Genomic DNA, 21,155 nt, shown 5'->3' on the forward strand with positions numbered 1-21,155 from the left:
ACACACACACACACACACACACACACACACACACACACACACACACACACACACACACACACACACACACACACACACACACACACATTGTACCCACACAACTATGCATAAACACACTTTTCTACATTTTATTGAACTTGTGCTCAGCTGTTGCCTCTTACCGGTAAAAAAAAAAACCTGCATATGTGGGACTGACAGCAAGGACATCTAGTCAAGACATAGGTGTGACCCACTCACTCACTCACTATCACCAGTACTTGCTTGTGCATACACAAATTACACAAGCTGTTAAGAAGAAAACACTAACTGGCATGTGTTCATATTCCCGATTGATAATATGAGTGTGTTACTTTAGGCTGCAGCTGCATACATGCATGTACAGCATCTTTGTTCCTGCTGCCTTTAGTGTTGTTCAATAATTCCCTCATTAGCATATTTATTTGTAATTGTGCTACTTTTAACAGGCATACTTCACTGTCTATGTCTGTTAAAGAGCCAGCCTCCTCCACACTGATGTTTAGAGCCGGTTTAGGTCATCAAACAACTAAAGGCGCTCGCTTTCTCTTGCAATTTGTTTACTTCCTCTCTCATTTGAATGATAATGGACACAGTCTTTCTGGTAGAAGGTTGCCTCAGTATTAATAAAACCAGGCCTTTCAAGTCATTTTGCATCCTTAGCGATCAATGCAAAGTCTTTTAAAACGCAGCTGTGTTTTGTTGGGGGGGGGTTATTGAGCAGAGTTTTAATGTCATTCAGCAGCTTCTGCAGAAAAAAAAAAAAATCAGGATTATGGCCCCGGTGCATAATGTAAATGCTGTGTGCGTCTTGTGTATATGTATGTGTGTGCTTGGCTAACTCACCTCTCTGCATAAATAAAGGCTCATCCTCTTGCATACCTGCTTGTGCTGATATTACATATGTATAGCATGCATGCATTTATGGATGTATCCACAGAGTCGCGTGTGTGCAGGAACATGCGATTCCCATATTTCCTTCGCCGAGCTTTCAGCTGCTCATAAATGTTACATCCAGCCAGATTCGATCGACTCTGAATCACACGTATACATCAGCATCACAATGCCAGAGTAAGTTAAGCAGATTTAAAGACTGCATCACGCGTGAAGATGCATTCGCACCATGCAGCATGTAAATCAGCTGTTTTGGCTGACACAAACTGTAGTTGTATAAATGTAGAGCTGGGGTTAAAATGCTGTGGTTATATTTCTGTTTAACTTTGCCAATTCCCTTAATCTTTATTCCCCTTTAGTTCCATTCCCAAATTTATGAACCATATGGCCATAATTAAATTCAATTTCTACATGCTTGGTGATAATTATGTTGGCAGTTTCAAGATTTTCAGAGGTTGTTTCAAAGTGAAATGTTTCTACTGACCTTCCACATTGTGTGATTTAGGGCTCCAGGGTCATGTAACCAGCTGTTGTAATGGGAAACACTTATTATTGACGTATGACCTTCTAATGGGTGTCCTTCCGGGGTTAAATACGCTTGCACACGCTCACCAAAAACACGGTCAGCAGCAGAGTTGTTCCAGTTGCTCCAGTAACTGGCACCCCGTAATCTGAGGGAGAGAGAGAGAGAGAGAGAGAAAGAGAGAGAGAAAATAGGGGGGGATAAATTATGAATCGTGTAGAGAGAGGGGCTTTGCAGCAACAGAGAGTTTTAACATTTAATGATTTTTTGCCAATGCTGCAGAAAGAGCCTAAGATGGATGCTTGCATGTTGTTGCATGTGTTACCTTCCATTAATATTTCCAGTAGGTTTTTCTTTGTGCATGCTGTGCGTCAGGTGTCGTAGAAAAGATCCCGTCTGTAGCAGAAATGAAGGAGAATGAGGCTGTAATTGATCAAAGGTCCACAAATGAATGTAAAAGTTGTGTGCTGCTGCGTACTCCTCACATTTAGCAAAGTGGACTGTTTCCACTGTATACAGAACTACTTGATTGCCTTGGCAACGGCAACTCTTTGTCCCAAATCCTGCCTGATGTCATTCATGCATTCATTTTTCTATATTTGTCTCAACATACTGTGCTGTAGTGTCAGCCTCAGGACAGAAAAGTAGTTTTCTTGGAAAGCGGTGTGTAATATCAGTGTGTGGTGTAAATAATCAGGTGGAGTCTGAATGAATAAGTTGGTGTTAATGTGATTTACATAGAGGAACCCACATGATGAATTGCTGAGTTGTGATGGATGTGAAACGTAGGAATGTGGATTATTCCCTACACTGGTACACTTTGAATGTTCTCCCCTGACGACTGGCTCCACGTATTAATATTTCATTAGCACAAATGAGATTGATCTTCTGGGTGACTCTCTGTGTTAACTGGTGTAAAAGAGAGAGAGGGAGAGAGAGAGACAGATATATAGAGAGAGTGCAAGCCATGGTGCATGGAAGAAGAGGAGGGGAGGGAACAAGGGGAGAAAAAAAAAGCAGAGAGAGAAGATCTCAATGTAAGCCTTGAGTAAAGCAGAGGAGTGGAGAGGAAACAGCTCTGTAGTTACTGAGCCACTCAGAAGATGTGCATAGTAAGGCAGAAGCTCAGGCTTTCCTTTTGATATAATGCTCAAGCAGCTGAGCTCCTTCACTGTGGGTAATAGTTGAGATTCTGTTGGAGAGCTCACTGTAACGTCCGTGTTGGAGACAGCTGGCGAGCAGGCTGGAGAGAGGGGGGGAGCAGGGGTGGGGGGTATCTGAGGGCTGGTTGTGGAGACCTGTAGCTGGGACCAGCAGTCTGGGGCTGCTGCAGCATCAGTTGACCTGTCTAATGCAGATAGATCAGTAGCTCCCCTTCTAATAGCGCGGGTGAGAACGCTGAGTGGAGCGGGATACAGCACAGGGGGAGGAGATCACTTAGATTAGCGAGAAGCCTAGGCGCAGTGTGTTGCTCAGAGAGAGAAAGCAACAGAGAGGAGGAGGAAGAGGAGAGAGAGCTCTGCAGCAGGAACCCGGGGTCCATTCGCTTGTCCTGGGGAGTTTTTGATCAGAGGGTACGAGGGACGAGCACCACAGGTCATTAATGCTCTCTCTGTCTCTCTGCCGATGCTTTGCAGGAGTGGTGCCAGCCAAGAGGAGTCCAAAGCTGGTGGTGAGTATCACAATCTTCAGCTCTTTTGTGTGTGTGCATGTTCACTCTACTGAGTGAAAGGAGCGCTATTTAAAGAACAAAAGACACAGAGATATGATATCAAACTCTTGCTCTTCTGCTCTACATCCAAAGCTTCTCTTTTTTGTTCTTTATCCTGCTGCCACCATTACTCTTTACTTTTTTCCCCCTCAATCTGCCACTTTGACTTTTGCTTCTCTCTTTTATTGTTTTCTTTCTCTTGCTTTTGTTGCCTCTGTGTTGTCATTTCTGTGTGTTATTTCCTCTCTCTTTCACTCCACTCCTGCCACGCTGCCATCCTGTGACTGATTAAGCATAGCCTGGGTAGAAAAGTGTAACAGTGACCAGCTGTTAGGGAGGGCAGACAGCCACAGCTGAGGGAAGATGGGAGAAAGGCATGGAGCAAAGATAGGAGAAAGGGATGCGGGTGAGGGAGGGGGAACACCAGTGTGGAGATGATTTGTCCCAAAGCAGTGAATCACTGTGATAGCCCACAGGTACAGAAGACGCACTGAGGCTAACAGACATGGAAGAAGGGGGCAATGACAATGGAGGGAGCAGGAAGCAAAAGGAGAGGGAAGCTGGAGGAGAGATTGCAACAGATTGCAACGTGGCTCGTAGTTACAGTAGTGACAGATAAAAGTGGATGGGGGAGAGAGGGGGAGAAAGACCAGTTCTGTGAGCGTTCTGTCAGCGCGAGGGTCTCTCTGAGGACAGTGCAGTTACTCAGGAGTTTAAAGAGCAAACGCCTCCTCATTTTTACGACTCATCTCAACCTGATAAAAAAATCAATACAGGCTCAGAAGAGATGCCAGTGCAGCTTTAAATTACTGTCACCCTAATTCACCCCGGAGAGCCGTTGAGTTATAGTAGAAGGACGTTTCCTCCGGACAGGCTCGTGCAAGGTCAGCAGTGGGTTCAATTCCCACCACTTGAATGGAAGAAAACCTCATCCCATGTCTCTTGATCGACATTAAAAACCCTCCCCTCAGTGAGCTGGATATTAGGATTAGGATTAGTTTGCAGTGCTATCAGTCAAAGCTATGGGCGTTACCTATTCAGGTCACATGGTCACAGGGGCTGGAAGAGGAGTGGGCGCTGTAAGGGGGTCGAGTGAGACCAATAGTGGCCCTGCCTGGCTGTCACTTTGGATTAGCTTTCCGCTGAGGAAAAAGCCAGTTTTCCCCCCTCTGTGTTATGTCAGTGAAATGTCATGCTGCATGTGACTTCATGTCAGCGCAGAACAACCATTTTGCCTCCAGTTCAGAATCTAAATAGATGCTTAGAGTAAACTCCCATATGAAAGAGAGACTGCGCTGTCTCAACCCATTAAGCGAGTCCCCGGTGATCAAATGAGAAGTCAATTTCGTACGGCTGTTGTCCTCATTAAGAAGCATTACTGGAATATTTGACCCTTCATCTCGTACAGTGTGATGAGTGAGAAACTGGAGGACTGTGCCAGGACTTCTCAGTCGCTTCATGCCCTGGTTTATTATTCATATCAGATAAAATATGATTCAGTTGTCAAATTTGTGCTTTTTTACAGCCGGTAATTGCATTTTCTCAGTATGGCTCGTTTTTCATAGAGCTGTGAAGTGTTTGTAATGTGAAATCATACACAGTCTGCAAATAATAAGGCGGTAATATTTACATTTTCTGTTTGCAGAATCATAATACAAAGAAACACTCAGCTTATAGAAAACTATAAGGTGCCAAGCAGCACAGTCACAGACTGTAAAAAGAAGATAAGCAGGAGATTAACAGTGAATATTTTAATTGTTAAACAGTTTCTTACTTCATTGTCAAAACTGCAGATACTTTTAAATATCTTCAAATAACTGGCGATGTAATACTCACAATACTTCTCTCCTACCTACCAGAATTCTTCTCAGCTGTTTGAATTTTACAATTTGCTTTCATGCCAGATTTTACACATTCCTGTTGCAACTGAAACCATCCTTGATTCTGTTTTCGATGCACTAAACAGAGAATCATGGGATTTATAAAAAGCAATATCTTTGTTCAGTAAGATTCCCTCACATTTCAAAGTGTCTTTGTCTTGCAACCATGGAAACCAAGTCGTTTTTCCTCACACTCCAGCAGACGTTTTAGTGAAAGATGTTCTACTGCAATGTCTAAAAAAGATGACCTTGAATGTTTTTCTATCTCTTTGTCCTCCATCAACACTTTTCTCACATCTCTTTTCCCCTCTATCTCACCCTTATCACTGACTCACTTATCACTCTCACTTTTTTTCCCCTCTCTCTACCCTCTACCTCCATCTTCCGCTTATTTCCACCACCGTCCCTCACACACATACACCTCTCTTTTTCTCTCTTTCTGTTTTGTCCATCCAGCACCAGTTAGAGAGGAAAGACAGCCAGAGCAGCTCCCAGCACAGTGTGTGCAGCCATCGCAGCACCCACACCGATTCTCCCAGCCACCCACCCTCTGTCATGCCCAGTGAGGCTGTGGCGCCCACTCCTGCTGCCCCCACCCAGCCTCTGCCAGGCCTGCCCCCTCAGGACCCTGCAGATGGCACCCTCACCCTCCAGAAGAAGCCAGACCCCTTTAAGATCTGGGCACAGTCCAGGAGCATGTACGAGAGCCGACGTGAGTAGAATTCAGTCCTGACTTCTTTTAGGAATTTCAAGGTTTTGCTGATTTAGAGTTTAAACAGGTTTATCCTCCAGCACTATTACAGACCTTTTAACCCTCTATAAGAATGTAACCTCTGGCAAGAGACATTTGAGGGATGGTTTAGACAGATAAAAGCTAAAAAAAAAAAAAGAAAAGAAAAAGAAAGCTCTTAACTATGAAATGACCTGCCAAAAGACCTGATGCTTTATAGCTAACATATCACACTTTTCCTTGATTTTGTCTATTCTATTCCATATTATTCTTATTTCCTGTTTTTCAATTAAGCATTTTGTGAAATCACTTTTACCTAGGTGCTATATAAAAGGTCTAATGAATGATTTTGGGATTATACATGGAGGTCAGGCAAAATGTGATTCAACACAACTTATGAAAACTATAATATCCACTGATTGGATGGTCAGGCCTTTTTGAAAATGAGAAAAGACACCCCGAAAATACATCTCTGATTGCTTTGCTTAGAGTGCGTTTGCAAATGTATTTCTTCAATTGTGGAGATGTCACACAGGGTACAAGAATCACAGCTGAGTAGTCAGCGTGATCACCACGAGGCACATCTGCGTGTATGTGTGTCTGTTGGTGCCTTTTTGTGTGTTTGCTAAACTATTGTGTGCTTACTGAGTCACAACTGATCCTGTGACAAAAGGTGCCTCCAAGAGGGAAGTGTCCTTGAAACACACAAGTGCTCACTGATGAGTGGTGTGCTGGTATGTGTGTGTCAGCTGTACACACCCTGTTGTTGCCTTCCTCTCTACTGAAGTAAGCTTATAAGTACAAGAAGACAGAGAGGAACATGTGCCTGTGTACTTTACTGCACATCGTTTAAAAACTGACCACATTTACAGTATCAGCAGCCAAACAGCTTGTCTCACGGCCTGTTTTAGTCTCTGGTCACAACAGGGTATCCGAAATCCAAAACTGGAGCACCAGAATGTCGGCAGCCTCTCTGTAAGACTCCTCAATATCATTTTCAGTTACGGCTTATTCTTGCATTATTCATGAGGAAACACTGTGAGGGTGTCAAACCACTTATTTTCTGTTCATAAATAGAAGAGCCTTTGAGGAAAAACAGGATGGATCCTCCAAATAACGGGTCACCTGCCTGTTCTGGCTGAATTACATCTCTCAGACCTCCTGTACTTGTACTGATGTTGATATTTAAAACAGAGAATATGTGTGTATGCTGTAAAAAACATCTCTGTGCTGATTGTATAGGGGTGATGGCAGAGGCAGGTCTGTTGTGTTAGCTTGTCGCACATTTGTGATTGTTGAGGCCGCGTTCACGCTATGCATTGCAGTGTTGGTTGATAATCATGGCTGCCTGTAGAATCTAGGACTGCTGCTGATTAAATATTAACTGGGCCCTGAGAGGGCTGCTTTAAGCTGCGGCTGATTGGTATATCTGTTTGATAACCCCTGAAGGAGCTGCAGCCCCTTTTTGAGTCAGATGGGGAGGAGGGGAGACACAATGAAACAAGAAAGAGACACAGACAAAGAATGACAAAGAGGCCCAGATTCTGTCTGTGTTTTCATATGTATTCATGTGCGTGCTGTCACATCCAAGCGCGCACTCTTGAATTTGTGAGTGGGTGCATCCACGCATCCACTGAGTGCGCAAGGAGAGCAATATTTCAGTGTGACGGGACTGAAAGGTGAGCATTTGGGAATTTTGCTCCCCTCAATGCTCTATGTCACCTGTCCGCTTGATGTGGCACACGCCCGAACCGTTTACTGTTAGTTTACATTGAGCTTTGATCGCTACTCTATACACATGGGTCATTGGAGGGTTAATTACAAACCGCAGCAGTTTAATTCACACTGAGCAAGTTATCGGGAGGGGGAACTGGAGAGCTGGAGCTAATGGGTTCACTACTGGCCTTGCGTGGCAGCCGTGTAGACAGCAGGCGGTGCGAGAAGAAATGGCCTGTGCCTCCTGTGTGGACTGGCCCTGTGGGCTGAACAGACTGACGCCAAATTGCCTGTGTCCTCCTCCACAGTCTGCTCCATCCCCGGCGAGATGCAAATGCGTTGGGAGTTGTGTGTGCGTGATGGAATGCAGGAGACACACGGGGGAGAAAGAAGCTAGAAAGGTTAAGTTATAAATGCAGGTTAATAATAGGGATCGCTATCGTGTGACTTTTCATAATGCGGGTTCTGAGAGCACAACGGGGTCACAGCATGGGACATTGCAGCCTAGTTTGTGGTCTACATGCGAGAACAATCTGCTCAACGAGGCAGGGCTGAGGCGAGGGACGGAGCAGCTGTCGATCCTGCCTGTTCTCAATCTGACTCTAATCGAAAAACAAAACACCTTATTGATCAGCAGTTACACAACTGGATGTAGATTGGTGATAATTAGACAAAATGGGTCATAACATGTCAATTAAAGCAACAAGTATTCAGTGATTAGCCTACATAGATGATAATCAGTCAACGCTGAGAGGAGCCTGCAGGCGGATTTGGAGTCCTCTCATTCTTCCTTTTGTGTATTTCAGTGCCAGATTGCCAGGAGCAAGACATTTTCCTTTGGCGGAAGGACACAGGCTTCGGCTTCCGTATCCTGGGAGGAAATGAGCCTGGGGAGCCTGTAAGTATCCTTCTACCTTTGAATCTCATCAATAGCTTATCACAACAAAATCACCATAGATGAAAAGTTAACAGAAGTGTACACCCACACACTTTCACACATCATTCACACTATTGCTGATAAGTTGTTCTGTCCTTTTCTTAGTATCCTTCCTAGTTTTATAAGAGGTTCTTACTTTCTGTTTTGTTTTTTGTCTTTTATTTTCCTCCCACTTTTCTGTTTAGTCTGCCTTTAAACCGGAGTAGCAGAGAGTCCTAACACATCACTCTGTTTCTAACTGGAGCTGTTGTTCTCTGGAGGATCGTATAGACAGCTTGTTAAGAGAGGCAAAGCCCTTACCCACAATCTCTCTGGTTGTGCGCCATATATTTGTCTTCAAAGAAGGGGGCAAGAGGGAGAGTGGAAGGCAGATATTGAGGAAGAGAGGGAAATAAAATGGCAGCAGGCTTCAGGTCTACCCCACAGGAGTTAGTACTTGTTTGTGCCAAAGATGCTGCATGGTAGTTGTGCGCTTTTCTGTCAAAGCTGTGTGTACACTCCCACACAACGCCTTAAGCACACCAGCTTCTCCATGGCCCCAATAGGCTGCGTTGGCCTTCTTTGTTTCTCTGAACGTCAGCCACAAATACCTTGAAGTAGCTAATGCAACAGTACACTCTGAAACGCTGCTCTGTTTAACAGTTTAATTTAAAATCAGGAGGAGATAAGTCACACTGACTCATCATGTTCTCTCTTGGCTGATGGTTTAATTTCCGACAGTTTAATGACTCTTAATAAGCTGCAGTATAATTATTATGAAGCTCCTGTATTCATGTCCCCGTGTTGACATATGATACATTAAATTAAAGCACAATTGAACGCAAATCTGTAATCCATTACATCATGCATTGTGTGTGCTTGCCTTTTACAGATCTACATAGGACACATAGTGAAGTATGGGGCTGCAGATGAGGATGGGCGCCTGCGGTCGGGGGATGAGCTCATCTGTGTGGATGGCACGGCGGTGGTGGGCAAGTCCCACCAGCTGGTGGTGCAGCTGATGCAGCAGGCCGCCAAACAGGGCCATGTCAACCTCACTGTCAGACGCAAGACACCCGGATACGGAGGTGATGAGCTCTTTACATAAAACTTGTGCACGGATATTTGTACATGTGTCATGTATCATCACATGCATGTTATATAAACGATGCACACTGCTTGTTCTTCTTTGGCAGGCCATCTTCAACCTCATCAAGGTTCCTGACATGAGTGCTTGGATGAGAAGTTGAGGAAATGCACGTTGTAAAGTAAAACTTGTCTAACCAGTCTGTTCTCTTCCCCCTCATCCCCAGTTTCAAAAGGGGAAGGCGACATTCCCCCATCGCCGGCCTCCTCCCACCACAGCAGCACGCAGGCACCCAGCCTGACGGAGGGCAAGCGGACCCCCCAGGGCAGCCAGAACTCTCTCAACACCGTCAGCTCCGGCAGCGGATCCACCAGCGGCATCGGCAGCGGCGGCGGAGGAGGCAGCGGGAGTGCGGTGGTGCCTGCCTCCCTGCAGCCATACGACGTGGAGATCCAACGTAGAGAGAACGAAGGCTTTGGTTTTGTCATTGTGTCGTCTGTTTCCAGGCCTGATGCCGGCACCACCTTTGGTAAGTGATGCAGCGCGAGCTGGAGCTAGTTGAGATTGACACAGACTTGAATTCGGCGTGACATGTTTACTACAGGCTGACTCACTTTCACTTCAGAGGATAACATGGTTCAATTTGGGCTTTAATCTGCCTCAACAGTTTGATTGTTTAGGCATTAGTAATCTGTGTCGGTGCAAGTTATGTGAGGAGAGTTTTTCTGACGATCATTATTTTTCTCTGATTAATTTGCTCTCTGACTGTGAGCAGCATTCACAAATGACTTCAAAACAGAGCAACGTTTTGGTCTCAAAGCTAAATTCTTCAAATGTTACTACATGGCACTGACAGTAATACTTTTCTGAAAACAATTTTACACTATACCCTTTTTGATATTAAAAACAGCCCCGATCTTCTATGCATACCTCCAGAAAAGAGTACTAACTGAAATGACTAACGCCATCTCCTGGCAGGATTACAATATTTCTGCAGTTACTCCTCACTGAGTTTCCTCCACTTCGTGAATAGCAGGGGAGTGGCGTTTGACAGGAGCGCGCTTAATGCCACAGACGGGCCGAGGTCACAAACCTACTATCATGAGCTTAGGGATAAAGAAATCTCTTTATGTGCAGCGCTCATTCCCTCAGGATCAGGCCGGCAACAGCTTTATCACAAACACCGTCATCACAGATTCATGCCTCACAGCTGCCCTCACCAATTCATTCAGCATGTAATTGAAGTCTACTCAGTGCAGTCCATAGCTGTCTATACCATTTACGTATCGCAGCAAAACAGCAGAATTGTGTGTATCAGAGTTGCTCAGGCATTGATGAGCAATTGTAGATGTTCTCCTCGAACAAATTTGGTATTAACCTCAGAGTGATGAATTTCCAACACCAATGTCATGCCAAGGTCTCTTGTATAGTTAGCCATTATGATGATGTACTGTGGTGTGTCACAGGCGAAACACAAGAATGGATGAGATGTTAGCTACACTGACTGGCCAGGGAAAATTTCATTGATCCCTTGGGTTAATGGTGTTATTCTGCAAAATGCAATGCAAGAATGCATGTATTATTTATAGTGACACCAGTGCTAGTGCTAGTCAACAACCTTGTCTAAACGTCTTCGTGTCTTTTGAGGTTCCTGTTTTTGCCACTTCCTCACTGCGCTCCCTCCCCCCGTTCTGCTCTGTCACTATTCCTCTTGGGAGGATGAGATGAATGGACTTTGTGCTTTCATGTGCTGAGCTGAGATCGTACTGTAGCATCCTGCGCTCGTTTCTCCTAATGGATTCCAACCACATGGGTCATGAGCTGAAATCTGACAGAGGAGTGTGTATTACTAAAAAAAAAAAAAAAACCCAACGAAAAAAACAGACTTGGCTCAGAGGATTCTTCCAGGAGCACCAGATGTTTGTCAGTCATGAGAACAAAGCCGTTTCAGCTGATTCAACCTCCCATACATCATGGATACATAAACCATTTTGCTCCAGTCCACCAGTCCAGCAGGGCCCATCCCCCTCTCGTCCCTTCCTCCTGTGACCTGGGGTGGGTGTTGTGCTTAGCAGATTGAGTATTAAATCCTGGGTACCTGCCGCATCCTGTAATGTCCCATATCTCATTATTTGGATAGAGTGACAGGATACAAGTGCACTTTTCAATTAAGACAGAGGGAGGGCAGCTGCGAGGTAAGATGTAATAAATATGCAAAAAAAAAAAAAAAAATCCTGGATGGAAGGGGGAGTGTAGGGAGGAGCGGAGATAAAGGGAGTGAGGTGGAGGGAGGGTGAGGAGAACTGGAGATCCCAAGGGTCTGTTCGGACCTTCTGTGTTAACAAGATTTTGTACAGTTTTGAACACTGTCACTCAGGTACAGATTGTATTTCTTGCAGTGTTTGCACTGACCATATAACTAGTGTCATATATAAGCTGCAGGCTGCACATCTCACCTCGGTGTCCCTCCCTCTTTAGGAATCCTTATCATTTTCTGAGCCGGTCAGGATCCCACAGCTCAATTACTCGAATGTCTTACACTGCAGCAAAGATTGATTATTGATCTCTGGCAGGGAGGTGTAGGAGGAGGGGACAGTCATGATACTTTGACCAGTGTATTGATAGGCTGTCAAGCATTGGTCACTGTGGGCTCTGACCAGTGGCATATGATTCACAGTGCATTGAGTAACATGTCAAACGATGGGGTCAGATGACCCCGGGCCCATTCTTTTTTTTTTTTTTTTTGTGGACATTATACAGTTTTTCTCCTCCTTTATGTGGCATGTGGTATGTTGCATGTGTACTGATTGCAACATGCTGATGTGGTGATTTGGATAATTAATATTTCTTTTCCTCTCTTTCTCCATTTTTTTCTGTCTTCTCCTTTTTATACAATCTAAATCAATACAACTAACACGATCAAACAAATCATCACCACACACTAACTCTAACACACAACTTATACATGCAAACAAACAAAGCTGGAAACGCTTGTGTGGCCATGCCCCACAAAATAGGACGCATCATCGAGGGCAGCCCAGCGGATCGCTGCGGGAAGCTGAAAGTCGGGGACAGAATATTGGCTGTTAACGGCTGCTCCATCACCAATAAGTCCCATTCTGACATCGTCAACCTGATCAAGGAAGCCGGGAACACAGTCTCGCTCAGGATCATCCCGGGTGATGGTAAGACTTTTGGCTTCTAGCCTCACATGGCTGTTTCATAATGTAGCATGATGTGACTTATTCATGGATATGGTGGGAAGGAAAGGGCACCGCTGCTCTTCACTGGCAAGAGCACTCTTCATCAGGGTGTGAACCCTGGTATCTCAGAGAGTGACTCACTGAGTAGGAGTAAGGTGAAGTTGCCCCCAGAAACTACAGTAGCATTTCAACAATTCCTCGATGTCCTTCATGCTCTCTCTGCTCTTTGTTTATTTTCTTTCCATTTGCAATAGTTTGAAAGGATTAAAAACACCATGCTCACATATAATTAAATGCTTCCTGTTGGTGTTATTCTCTTCAGCTTAGTTTAGAAAAGGAAATAGAACTGCATAATATTGCAGCACAAGCAGTTTGCGACCCAAAACTCCACATTTTGGGTAAAATATGTTGAGTGTCATAACAAGGGTGCTTGTCACTGGTCAACCAGTGAAAACACTGCTGTAAAACCCTACGCAAATAAATAAGACTTCATTGATCCCTGAAGGAAAATTCACATATTACAACAGCACAGAGACAAGTTGAGGTAAGAAACCTGATAAAGAAATCCTTAAATTTAAATGAATTAAAATAGAATAAGTGATTAAAGAAATTATAGAGGTGACAATAGAGGTGACATAAAAAGCTACATATAATACATTATAATACCTTAGACTATATAAATGAATTGTGCAAATATTTGCAGGGAAAAAAGTCCAGTCGTGCAACTCTGGCATTCATAATGTGTGAGCTATATAAAACTATGAGTATAAAGGTATAGATACAGAATTAAAATACCATAATAGAGTATATAATGTCACATATATGTGCAGTATAAAAATACATATACTATACAGTAATAATATAATACTATGTAGTATATATAATAGAAATAAAAGAATACTATGATATGGCATATAATTATACTTGTAAATAAGCACAATAATAATAATAGTAATATAGTATTGTTAAATAGTGATGTAAGTAATACAATGCAATGTAAAGTAAAATAAAGCTTACTGAAAACTGGAGGTGAGAAAGGTGGGAACAAACTCCCACACACACATTCAGTAACTCACAAGCTTGTGCATGAACATGCACTATACAAGGTTTCCTCGTAAAAAAGAAAATGGTATGGCCTTGTAATGCTGGAATGACGGATTTTATTAATCCACTTTATTCTCATTTACAAATACCATGCAAGACGTGTGTGGTTGCAGTCAGAAAGACAGAGAGGTGGCCGTGAGGAAGTCATACAGTATTTTTTTTGGAAATGAGGGGAGAGTGAGCAAGGAGCCAGAGACAAATGAGTCAGGCTGATGTTCTTGCTAAACACAGACAGAGCTGCACTCCTGCTAGTGTCAGTGGAAACTAACATGTACTGCAGTGTTTTTGCTATGGAATTAAGAAAGGCCAGAAAAGACAGTTGTCCTTGTCCTTTTCCCTCTTGGAGTAGCAAATGAAACAAGTCATAAGGTTGTTTTTTTTCTTTACTGTTGTTTTTCTTTCGTGCAGTGGGGCCAGTGTTGTCCATGAGCAGATGGCAAATGACAACATCACAGGCAGTTAGCATCAGGTTGAATAGAGTAGCCTGTGGGCGGTTCAGGGGACTCTTCTGGACAGTAACATTTTGTTCTCCAGAGTGTCTTTTGAAAACATAGCTATGGGCAAATGCGTTTAACAAAAGCAGTCACTTGATTTTAATTTGTTTCTTTTTTTATTTTATTTTTCTCTCAAGATTCTTCCAATGCTTCCCTGCTCACCAATGCTGAGAAGATAGCTACTATCACTACCACACACACGCCTCAACAGTCTACAGAGTCCCGGTGGGTGATAATGCATCCGTTTTTTAAATATTTATAAATGCAACTGTCTTTCTAGAAGATATTCTTAAATACAGCACAATGTGTATTCATATGGATTTCTTCTTTTTTTTAAAGGAATAACTCAAAGTCTAAAGGAGCTCCACCTCCACCACCCATACAAACCCAAACACAGGTAAGAACCGATGTTTTCACTCCACAGTTAAAAATCGTCTGAGTTTCCATTAATTAATCAGTTACCCTCTGTCACATAATACAAATTATAGCAATAAACGGAGGAAAGTCACTAATCATAAATCTATATAAAGCCTTTTTTTAAATAATGGTACATGTTCACTTAAACACAAAAATAACAACCACATGGACACTTAACATCCGTTGTACAACACTACTGTGTGGGAAAGTATAATAACAGATACAGTTAAGTCCCATTTAAACTGAGAGTGACAATCAGTGTTCACCTGGAGAAAGATAAAAGCCATACATCAACAAATATGACATATTCTAACACTAAGGTCCTATATATTTCCCTTCAAAAACTAAGTTTCATTGTTGTGATCTTCTCTGAGTATTTGACCAGTGTGTTTATAGAAAGATGTCCAGTGTTATAAGACAGACAGTATCTTACCAAACCAATTCAGCAATATATGTGTTTGTGCAGCATGTCAGGGTGTGTCAGCATGTTGAACAGTATTCTTTGATGACAGTTTTAACATACTGTAATGACTTGGTAGTACGCTGGAAGGTAAAGATTAATCGAGTTGTTGTAGCGTCCGGAGCTTGACCAATGAATCAGCCGATATAAGCTCATCGCACTAGTATTGGCGTCTATGTCAGTTGATAAATGACAAGAAATTGCTGTATAGAAATGCCAAAGATATGATTTGAAACAGTGTCACCATTCTATAATTTATCCACAAGAGAGTAGTGACAAATTTATTTTTCAACGGTAAAACATCCTGCCCATTTCTTGGTTGCAATTGTTAGAAAAACAACACTAATTTAGGGGAACCTTATACATTTTTTATTATTATTTTGTTTTATTTATGTTATGGGTTGTGTAAAGAATATTAATATCTGCCAGTATATGATTATTTGTTTCTTTTTAACTATCAAATATCAATATTGGTATCAGCTATCTGTCAGGCTTTAGTAGCATCCTACCTCCAATTAATATCTTCTTGTTACAAATACAAAGTCATAATTCTGATTAATCCTATGTTTTATTTGGGATGTCCTCAAATCACTGTAATATCCTAGATTGTATCTGTTATATATACAGTAAGTCTTAGATACTATCACTATCTTGAAGTAAACATTCAATCTATGAAATCACTCAGTACTTTGAATTGAATAAAGCTTTGGACCTGTAAGTGATGATTTTGTTGGAGACCATATTTCTGTTGGGAGAGAGCTTTTGATGAGTGTAGCGAGTTTGGGTCCAGCCCTTGTTGTGCCCTTGTTTAGTGATCACAGGATTACACTGCATTAATTATTCATACATTCCAGGGTATTTTACTGTCATTGACATCTTTGTGAGTTTTTGTGGGACATTGCTTGATAAGCTCTGAAGTTTGGACTCACCTTCTGACTCTGTGATTTCTCACTCCTCTGGGGTCTCTCTTTTCTCTCTCATAGGATGCAGAGTTCTACTCTGTGGACCTCGAGCGTGACAGTAAAGGTTTTGGTTTCAGCCTGAGAGGCGGACGGGAGTACAACATGGACCTTTATGTGTTGAGACTAGCAGAGGATGGGGCTGCTGTTAGAAATGGCAAGATGAGGGTATGAAACTATTTTTCTTCAGTTCACCCTCTCTATTCTACTTCCAATTTCCTTTTTTTTACACTATAATAAAATATTATCATTAGCTAGCCATAACAATGTCATGTCTGCTCTGTTTTAGGTGGGAGATGAAATCCTGGAGATTAATGGTGAGAGCACAAAGAACATGAAGCATTCACGTGCCATTGAACTGATCAAGAATGGTGGTCGGAGGGCGCGACTCGTCCTCAAACGGGGGGATGGATCTGTACCTGAATATGGTAGGCAAACTTAATGTAAATTACACTGCTAATGCCAGAATTGAAACTATATTTTGTTCCAGCTGTATGTACCGCAAACCAGAAAAAAAAGCTTCATAATGTATCTGCTTAGTACACCACAGAGGAAAACTGTTTTAAACTAATTTTCATGAACGTTATAACTGTAAATAATTAACATTTCACAGGAAGACACTTTCTGATCTGTTGATTTAAAATGACTTGTCGTGGTTTCAGCACAAGATTGGGCTGTCAGATATTATTGATTAATGAAGAAATGGTTGCCACAGAAGCTTGTTCAGTGATTTATACCTTATAAGATCTGTAGCACCGATGTTTTATAGCTGAAGTAATATTCCCTCCCAAGAGCTGTATGCTCTGCTGATGGATTATTCCTCTCACTCTCTGAGTCATATTGTTGTATTTCTCAGCATTATCTTCTGGTTTATCTGGGGTTTAATTTTCTGATACATTTTTCTTCCCTCTCAGATGGTTGTTTGATACTGTATAAAGTGTAATATTTTCTTGTCTTTCACAACAAACCCCTTCTTCTCTCTATTAAGATGCACTGTAAAACAGCCTCTTGTCTGTTCTATTTGTTTTCTCCTCTCTATTCCTCTTCCTTTCTCTCTGATTGTCTCTTGTTGCTGGGCTCTTCCTCCTCTCTCCAGCGATGATGGCTCCTCATCTCGCTGTTGGTACAATGAGGAATGACAAGATGGGAGAGCCCTGTTTCTACCTAATGGGCCAAAATCAGACCACGGTTTGTAGCCAAAAGTCTGTCCCAATCCACTCTCCCTGCCATCTTTTTACTTTCAAATTTGATCCACCCCTCCTTCCAGCTCATCCCTACCTGAATCCCACTTTGTGTGTGTTTATGTGCCGGTGTGTTTACATGGTCTACATGCTTTAAGTCTTGTCATGCCTGAATTAAACTTTACTCCTGTGAATCTGTACACGTACAAACCCTCTCCCTCACCCAGTCAGACTAGATATTTTTACTGGGACTAATTTAATGCCACTGCTCGTCACACGCTGCTGCCATAGCAACCTGTCTCTAATTTGGCAGACTTGCAGCCAAACACACTCTTGTTTTTGTTTTTCGCTTTTGGTTTGTTCTTCCCAATGATGCACATTGAGTTGTTCAACATTTTGTTTTGAATGATTTCTTAGGTGCCTGCTGTGTCATTGATAACCCCTGCCCTACACGTGCCGATGTGTTGCACCTGCTGTTGTTGCTGACATCACCTTGTGTTTCAAACTGCAGCCCCATAGAGAAAACATGTTGAAGTGATTTATCACTTCAATGTAATTTATATGTATATGTGTAAAACATCAGTTTAAATTATCCATAGCTGATTGTTTCTGGGGATATATACAGGATATGACAGTGTACGTGCATGCATGATTTCCATAAAACCACTGCATTGACTTTCTGTCATGTCAATGCAAGAGCCCACATGGACAACATGGAAAGTCATGTTTGCTAAACACAATAAATGTCATGTTACTGACATACTTTGTAAAAAATATTCTTCAATCTAATGCTTCTTACAAAAGGTATTTCCAGTCTAGCCTCTCCTCTTTTCTCCTCTCCTCCAGACGGCAGCAGTGACGGGAACCCTCCCACACCCGGGGCACAAAACACTCCGGAAGTGAGAACGCTGCCACCCAACAGCCGATATCACACCTCATTGGAGTCCAGTTATCCACCAGACCTTCACAAACCATCACGCCAGGAGGAGTCTGCGCGTGGCCGAGACAGGGACAGGAACTGGGACAGGGCTGTGTCAGATCAGATGGACTACCAAGGCCGGCAATTTAACCCCCACCATCATCACACCTGGAATAACAATCACAGTCAAAGTACCCCCAGACAGCAGTCTCCAGACAACAGTAACAGCAGTAGCAGTGGCAACAAGAAGAGCCGAGGCCGCAAAGTCAAGAAGTCCGAGTCGGAGAGTGGTATCTCTAAACTCCTAAAGACTCTGAGGAAAGACAGCTCAGGGAAGAAGGCTGCAGCTGCAGAGAAACTAAGGGGGCGAGAGCTCTCAAACAGCAGTTCTACTTTGGACGAGAGGTTTCGTCTGCAGCGCCGAGGCTCCCTTGACCGCTCACCAACCCGAAAGCGCACCTCCTCCCCTGATCGTCGGCGGGCCAAGTCGATGGACCGCAGGGCAGAGCGAGCGCATCGGGACCGTACACCTGAGAGGGAGTATGACGATGGAGGGTTCCTCGCTGTCACCCCTGAACGCAAATTTTACGAGCGGAGGCTCCTCAAGGACTCGCAGATGGCTGGGCGAGTCAGGGAGGCCACAACCCCCGAGCGCACCAACAACAACGGAGATTCCTTGTCTCTTTCCAGGGGCCGTACATATGATAGAGCCCCGAAGAACGGCAACCTCCTGAGAGACTCTTCCTCAGAGAGGAGGGAGGAGCAATATCGGATGAACGGGACACCGGACAGACGATACAGAGTGGAGCGGGACTCTTCCCCTGACAGCAACTACAGCCGGGACGAGCTGAACTATGCAGCAGCACCCAGACTAAAGGACTACTATAGCATGATGAAGAACAACGCTGCACACAACAATGCTGCCTACAACAACACAGGCCATAACAATAACGCAGTAGGCCGCAGCCCAAACCAGCTCCCTGAGCCCAAGAGAAGGCTGTACAAAGAAAGCCCCAAAGACCTCAGCATCTAGAGCAGAGCAGAGATCCCCCTCGCCACTCTCTCCTCTATATGTGCAAACTATGTACCATACACTGGAATTGGACTTCTGAGGATACTAACTCTTGTGCTTTATTTGGTCAACTGGTTTATTTGTTTGATTTGATTGACTTAACTACTTGTGATCCCATCCCGAGATTCATAAAACAGCAGGAGTACAATCCCTCTATCAGTTCATACTGGTTGTTTTGTCATTGTTATAGTTATTTTGAACATAACTGAGGTTGTTGTACTATAGTAAAGGTATTGTATGTGCCTGCATATGAAATCAGTGATATTGCTTTTTGTAGGCATTGCTGACTCTAAATAGTATGTTCCCTCAGAGGTATGAAACATGCTTCCAGTTGTGGTAACTTCTAACTACTAAGCTTGTTTTAATCTTGTTTTTCGATGTCTTTTCCATTCCTGAATTGCTTTACTGAACAAACTATAGCACAAGACACTGATGGTTCACAAGAACTGTGAAAATCACGTTTGACTTCAGGCAAAAAATCTAAATTTAAGATCTAGTGTAAAACTAGAGTGAAAATTATATAAATAATATATGACTTTTTTTTTGCATTTGCTCACTATTTATTTTTAATTTGGCACATATTTTGAGCAAGCTTCATTAAATCTTTAAGGACCATGGTAGAAGTACACACTGTACTTGGGAAAGCATGCTCTACCCTTGTTTGTGTTGCATCTTTGAAATGTGTGGCAGCTCACCCTCCTTTGCTAAATACACCCAAACTCCCAAAATTAAGAAAAAAAAAATCTGATGTGAAAATTGGAAATGGTGGTGTGAGTAGGATTATAAAAGTTAAATACTTGAATACTCTGATCCTTTGTTCCTACTGATGTAGCAGGGAAGGAACTTGACTAACTTTCAACTACAAAACTGTTCTGGTAGATTCTCTGTTGCGTAAAATGAATTATCCAACTTTGTTGCGCATCAAAATTTCAATTTCCTACTTTCGATGACTCTGCATTATGCCAGAATACCAGCTTGAAGCTGCCATAAAATATGATTTTCAGATATGCCAAAAAAAAAAAAAAAAAAAAAAAAAACTAAATAAATTTAAAACAAACAAATGTGTAAATGATCCCTGTGCAAGATGCATGTGTAAATTAAAGTGTAGTTTAACCACTTTATCCGATAGATCTGAGTGAGAATAATCCATAAGGAACATGCACTGTAATCCCACGGTAATTGTTGATAATGATAGCCACATTTGCGCACTAACCACCTCTTGGGTCCAGACACAAAGTGTGGTTTGTTGTGTTGGTAACATATGGAGAGTCCCGGTACAGGAGATGACCAATCTGCCATGCTGAGCCATGCTGTCACGCCACTGGAGTCTGACTGCTGCTTTATAATGTGTTTTGTGTGTATTCTCTGTTTTATGTTTCATTAAAGAACTAAAAATATATTGGAAAACCACAACAAATGCATTGTTTGATCACTGTTGTCGCCATGGTACTGTATTTAACAAAAAAAGAAGAAAAACAAAGAAAAGAAAAGAAACACGTTTAAGAAGTTAACCTGTTGGCCATCACCTGTAAAGATTTTTTCCAATGTAACTATTAGGAACCTGTCAAGGAATAAAATGTTGCCTTTTTCTTGTACAAAAGAGAAATTTATGAGAAAACCTCAGCAGTGAGGAATGTGATATTGTGTTTATATCTCTGAAATGGACCTGATGATTTATGGGAAATATGTTGATTTACTCTGGATCAGGTATGTAAAGACATTTTAGAATGAAAGACTGTATTTGGTCAATCAGAAACTGTTTGATGGTTTGAATCTCTCTCGATGGTTAGCCTGCCTTTGTATTATAAAGCACTTGTATGCAGTCTGTGTTCTTCAAGCATTATTTCTTGCAATGTGCTCCGGACATAATGCTG

General features: G+C 42.6%; 1 protein-coding gene and 1 long non-coding RNA gene across 15 annotated transcripts in view; one reads left to right on the forward strand and one right to left on the reverse strand.

Moving 5' to 3' along the window:
* The window catches only part of LOC121895350 (membrane-associated guanylate kinase, WW and PDZ domain-containing protein 1-like), a 96,740-nt gene extending 77,295 nt beyond the window's left edge, over positions 1 to 19,445 (forward strand). For 7 of the 9 annotated variants that reach the window (XM_042408402.1, XM_042408401.1, XM_042408403.1 and 4 more), the window contains 11 exons: positions 3,070 to 3,104; positions 5,480 to 5,735; positions 8,276 to 8,367; positions 9,278 to 9,473; positions 9,699 to 10,001; positions 12,454 to 12,657; positions 14,411 to 14,498; positions 14,613 to 14,670; positions 16,134 to 16,277; positions 16,399 to 16,537; positions 18,137 to 19,445. In XM_042408402.1, coding sequence (XP_042264336.1) covers positions 3,070 to 3,104; positions 5,480 to 5,735; positions 8,276 to 8,367; positions 9,278 to 9,473; positions 9,699 to 10,001; positions 12,454 to 12,657; positions 14,411 to 14,498; positions 14,613 to 14,670; positions 16,134 to 16,277; positions 16,399 to 16,537; positions 18,137 to 19,242 — 2,621 coding nt within the window. In that variant the 3' untranslated portion in view covers positions 19,243 to 19,445. Of the gene's footprint in view, positions 1 to 3,069; positions 3,105 to 5,479; positions 5,736 to 8,275; positions 8,368 to 9,277; positions 9,474 to 9,698; positions 10,002 to 12,453; positions 12,658 to 14,410; positions 14,499 to 14,612; positions 14,671 to 16,133; positions 16,278 to 16,398; positions 16,538 to 17,205; positions 17,298 to 18,136 lie in introns of all 9 variants that reach the window. The other 2 variants (XM_042408410.1, XM_042408409.1) reach the window with 1 other exon arrangement.
* LOC121895353 overlaps positions 1 to 21,155 on the reverse strand; it is an 89,686-nt gene that overhangs the window by 47,449 nt on the left and 21,082 nt on the right. For 5 of the 6 annotated variants that reach the window (XR_006095754.1, XR_006095755.1, XR_006095753.1 and 2 more), the window contains exons 2-3: positions 1,758 to 1,828; positions 1,394 to 1,580 (exon numbers count right to left, since the gene is read on the reverse strand). This is a non-coding gene — a long non-coding RNA (uncharacterized LOC121895353). Of the gene's footprint in view, positions 1 to 48; positions 1,581 to 1,757; positions 1,829 to 21,155 lie in introns of those variants that run through there. The other variant, XR_006095750.1, reaches the window with a different exon arrangement.

Source organism: Thunnus maccoyii, chromosome 4 (assembly GCF_910596095.1).
Source record: "Thunnus maccoyii chromosome 4, fThuMac1.1, whole genome shotgun sequence".
Taxonomy (NCBI): domain Eukaryota; kingdom Metazoa; phylum Chordata; class Actinopteri; order Scombriformes; family Scombridae; genus Thunnus; species Thunnus maccoyii.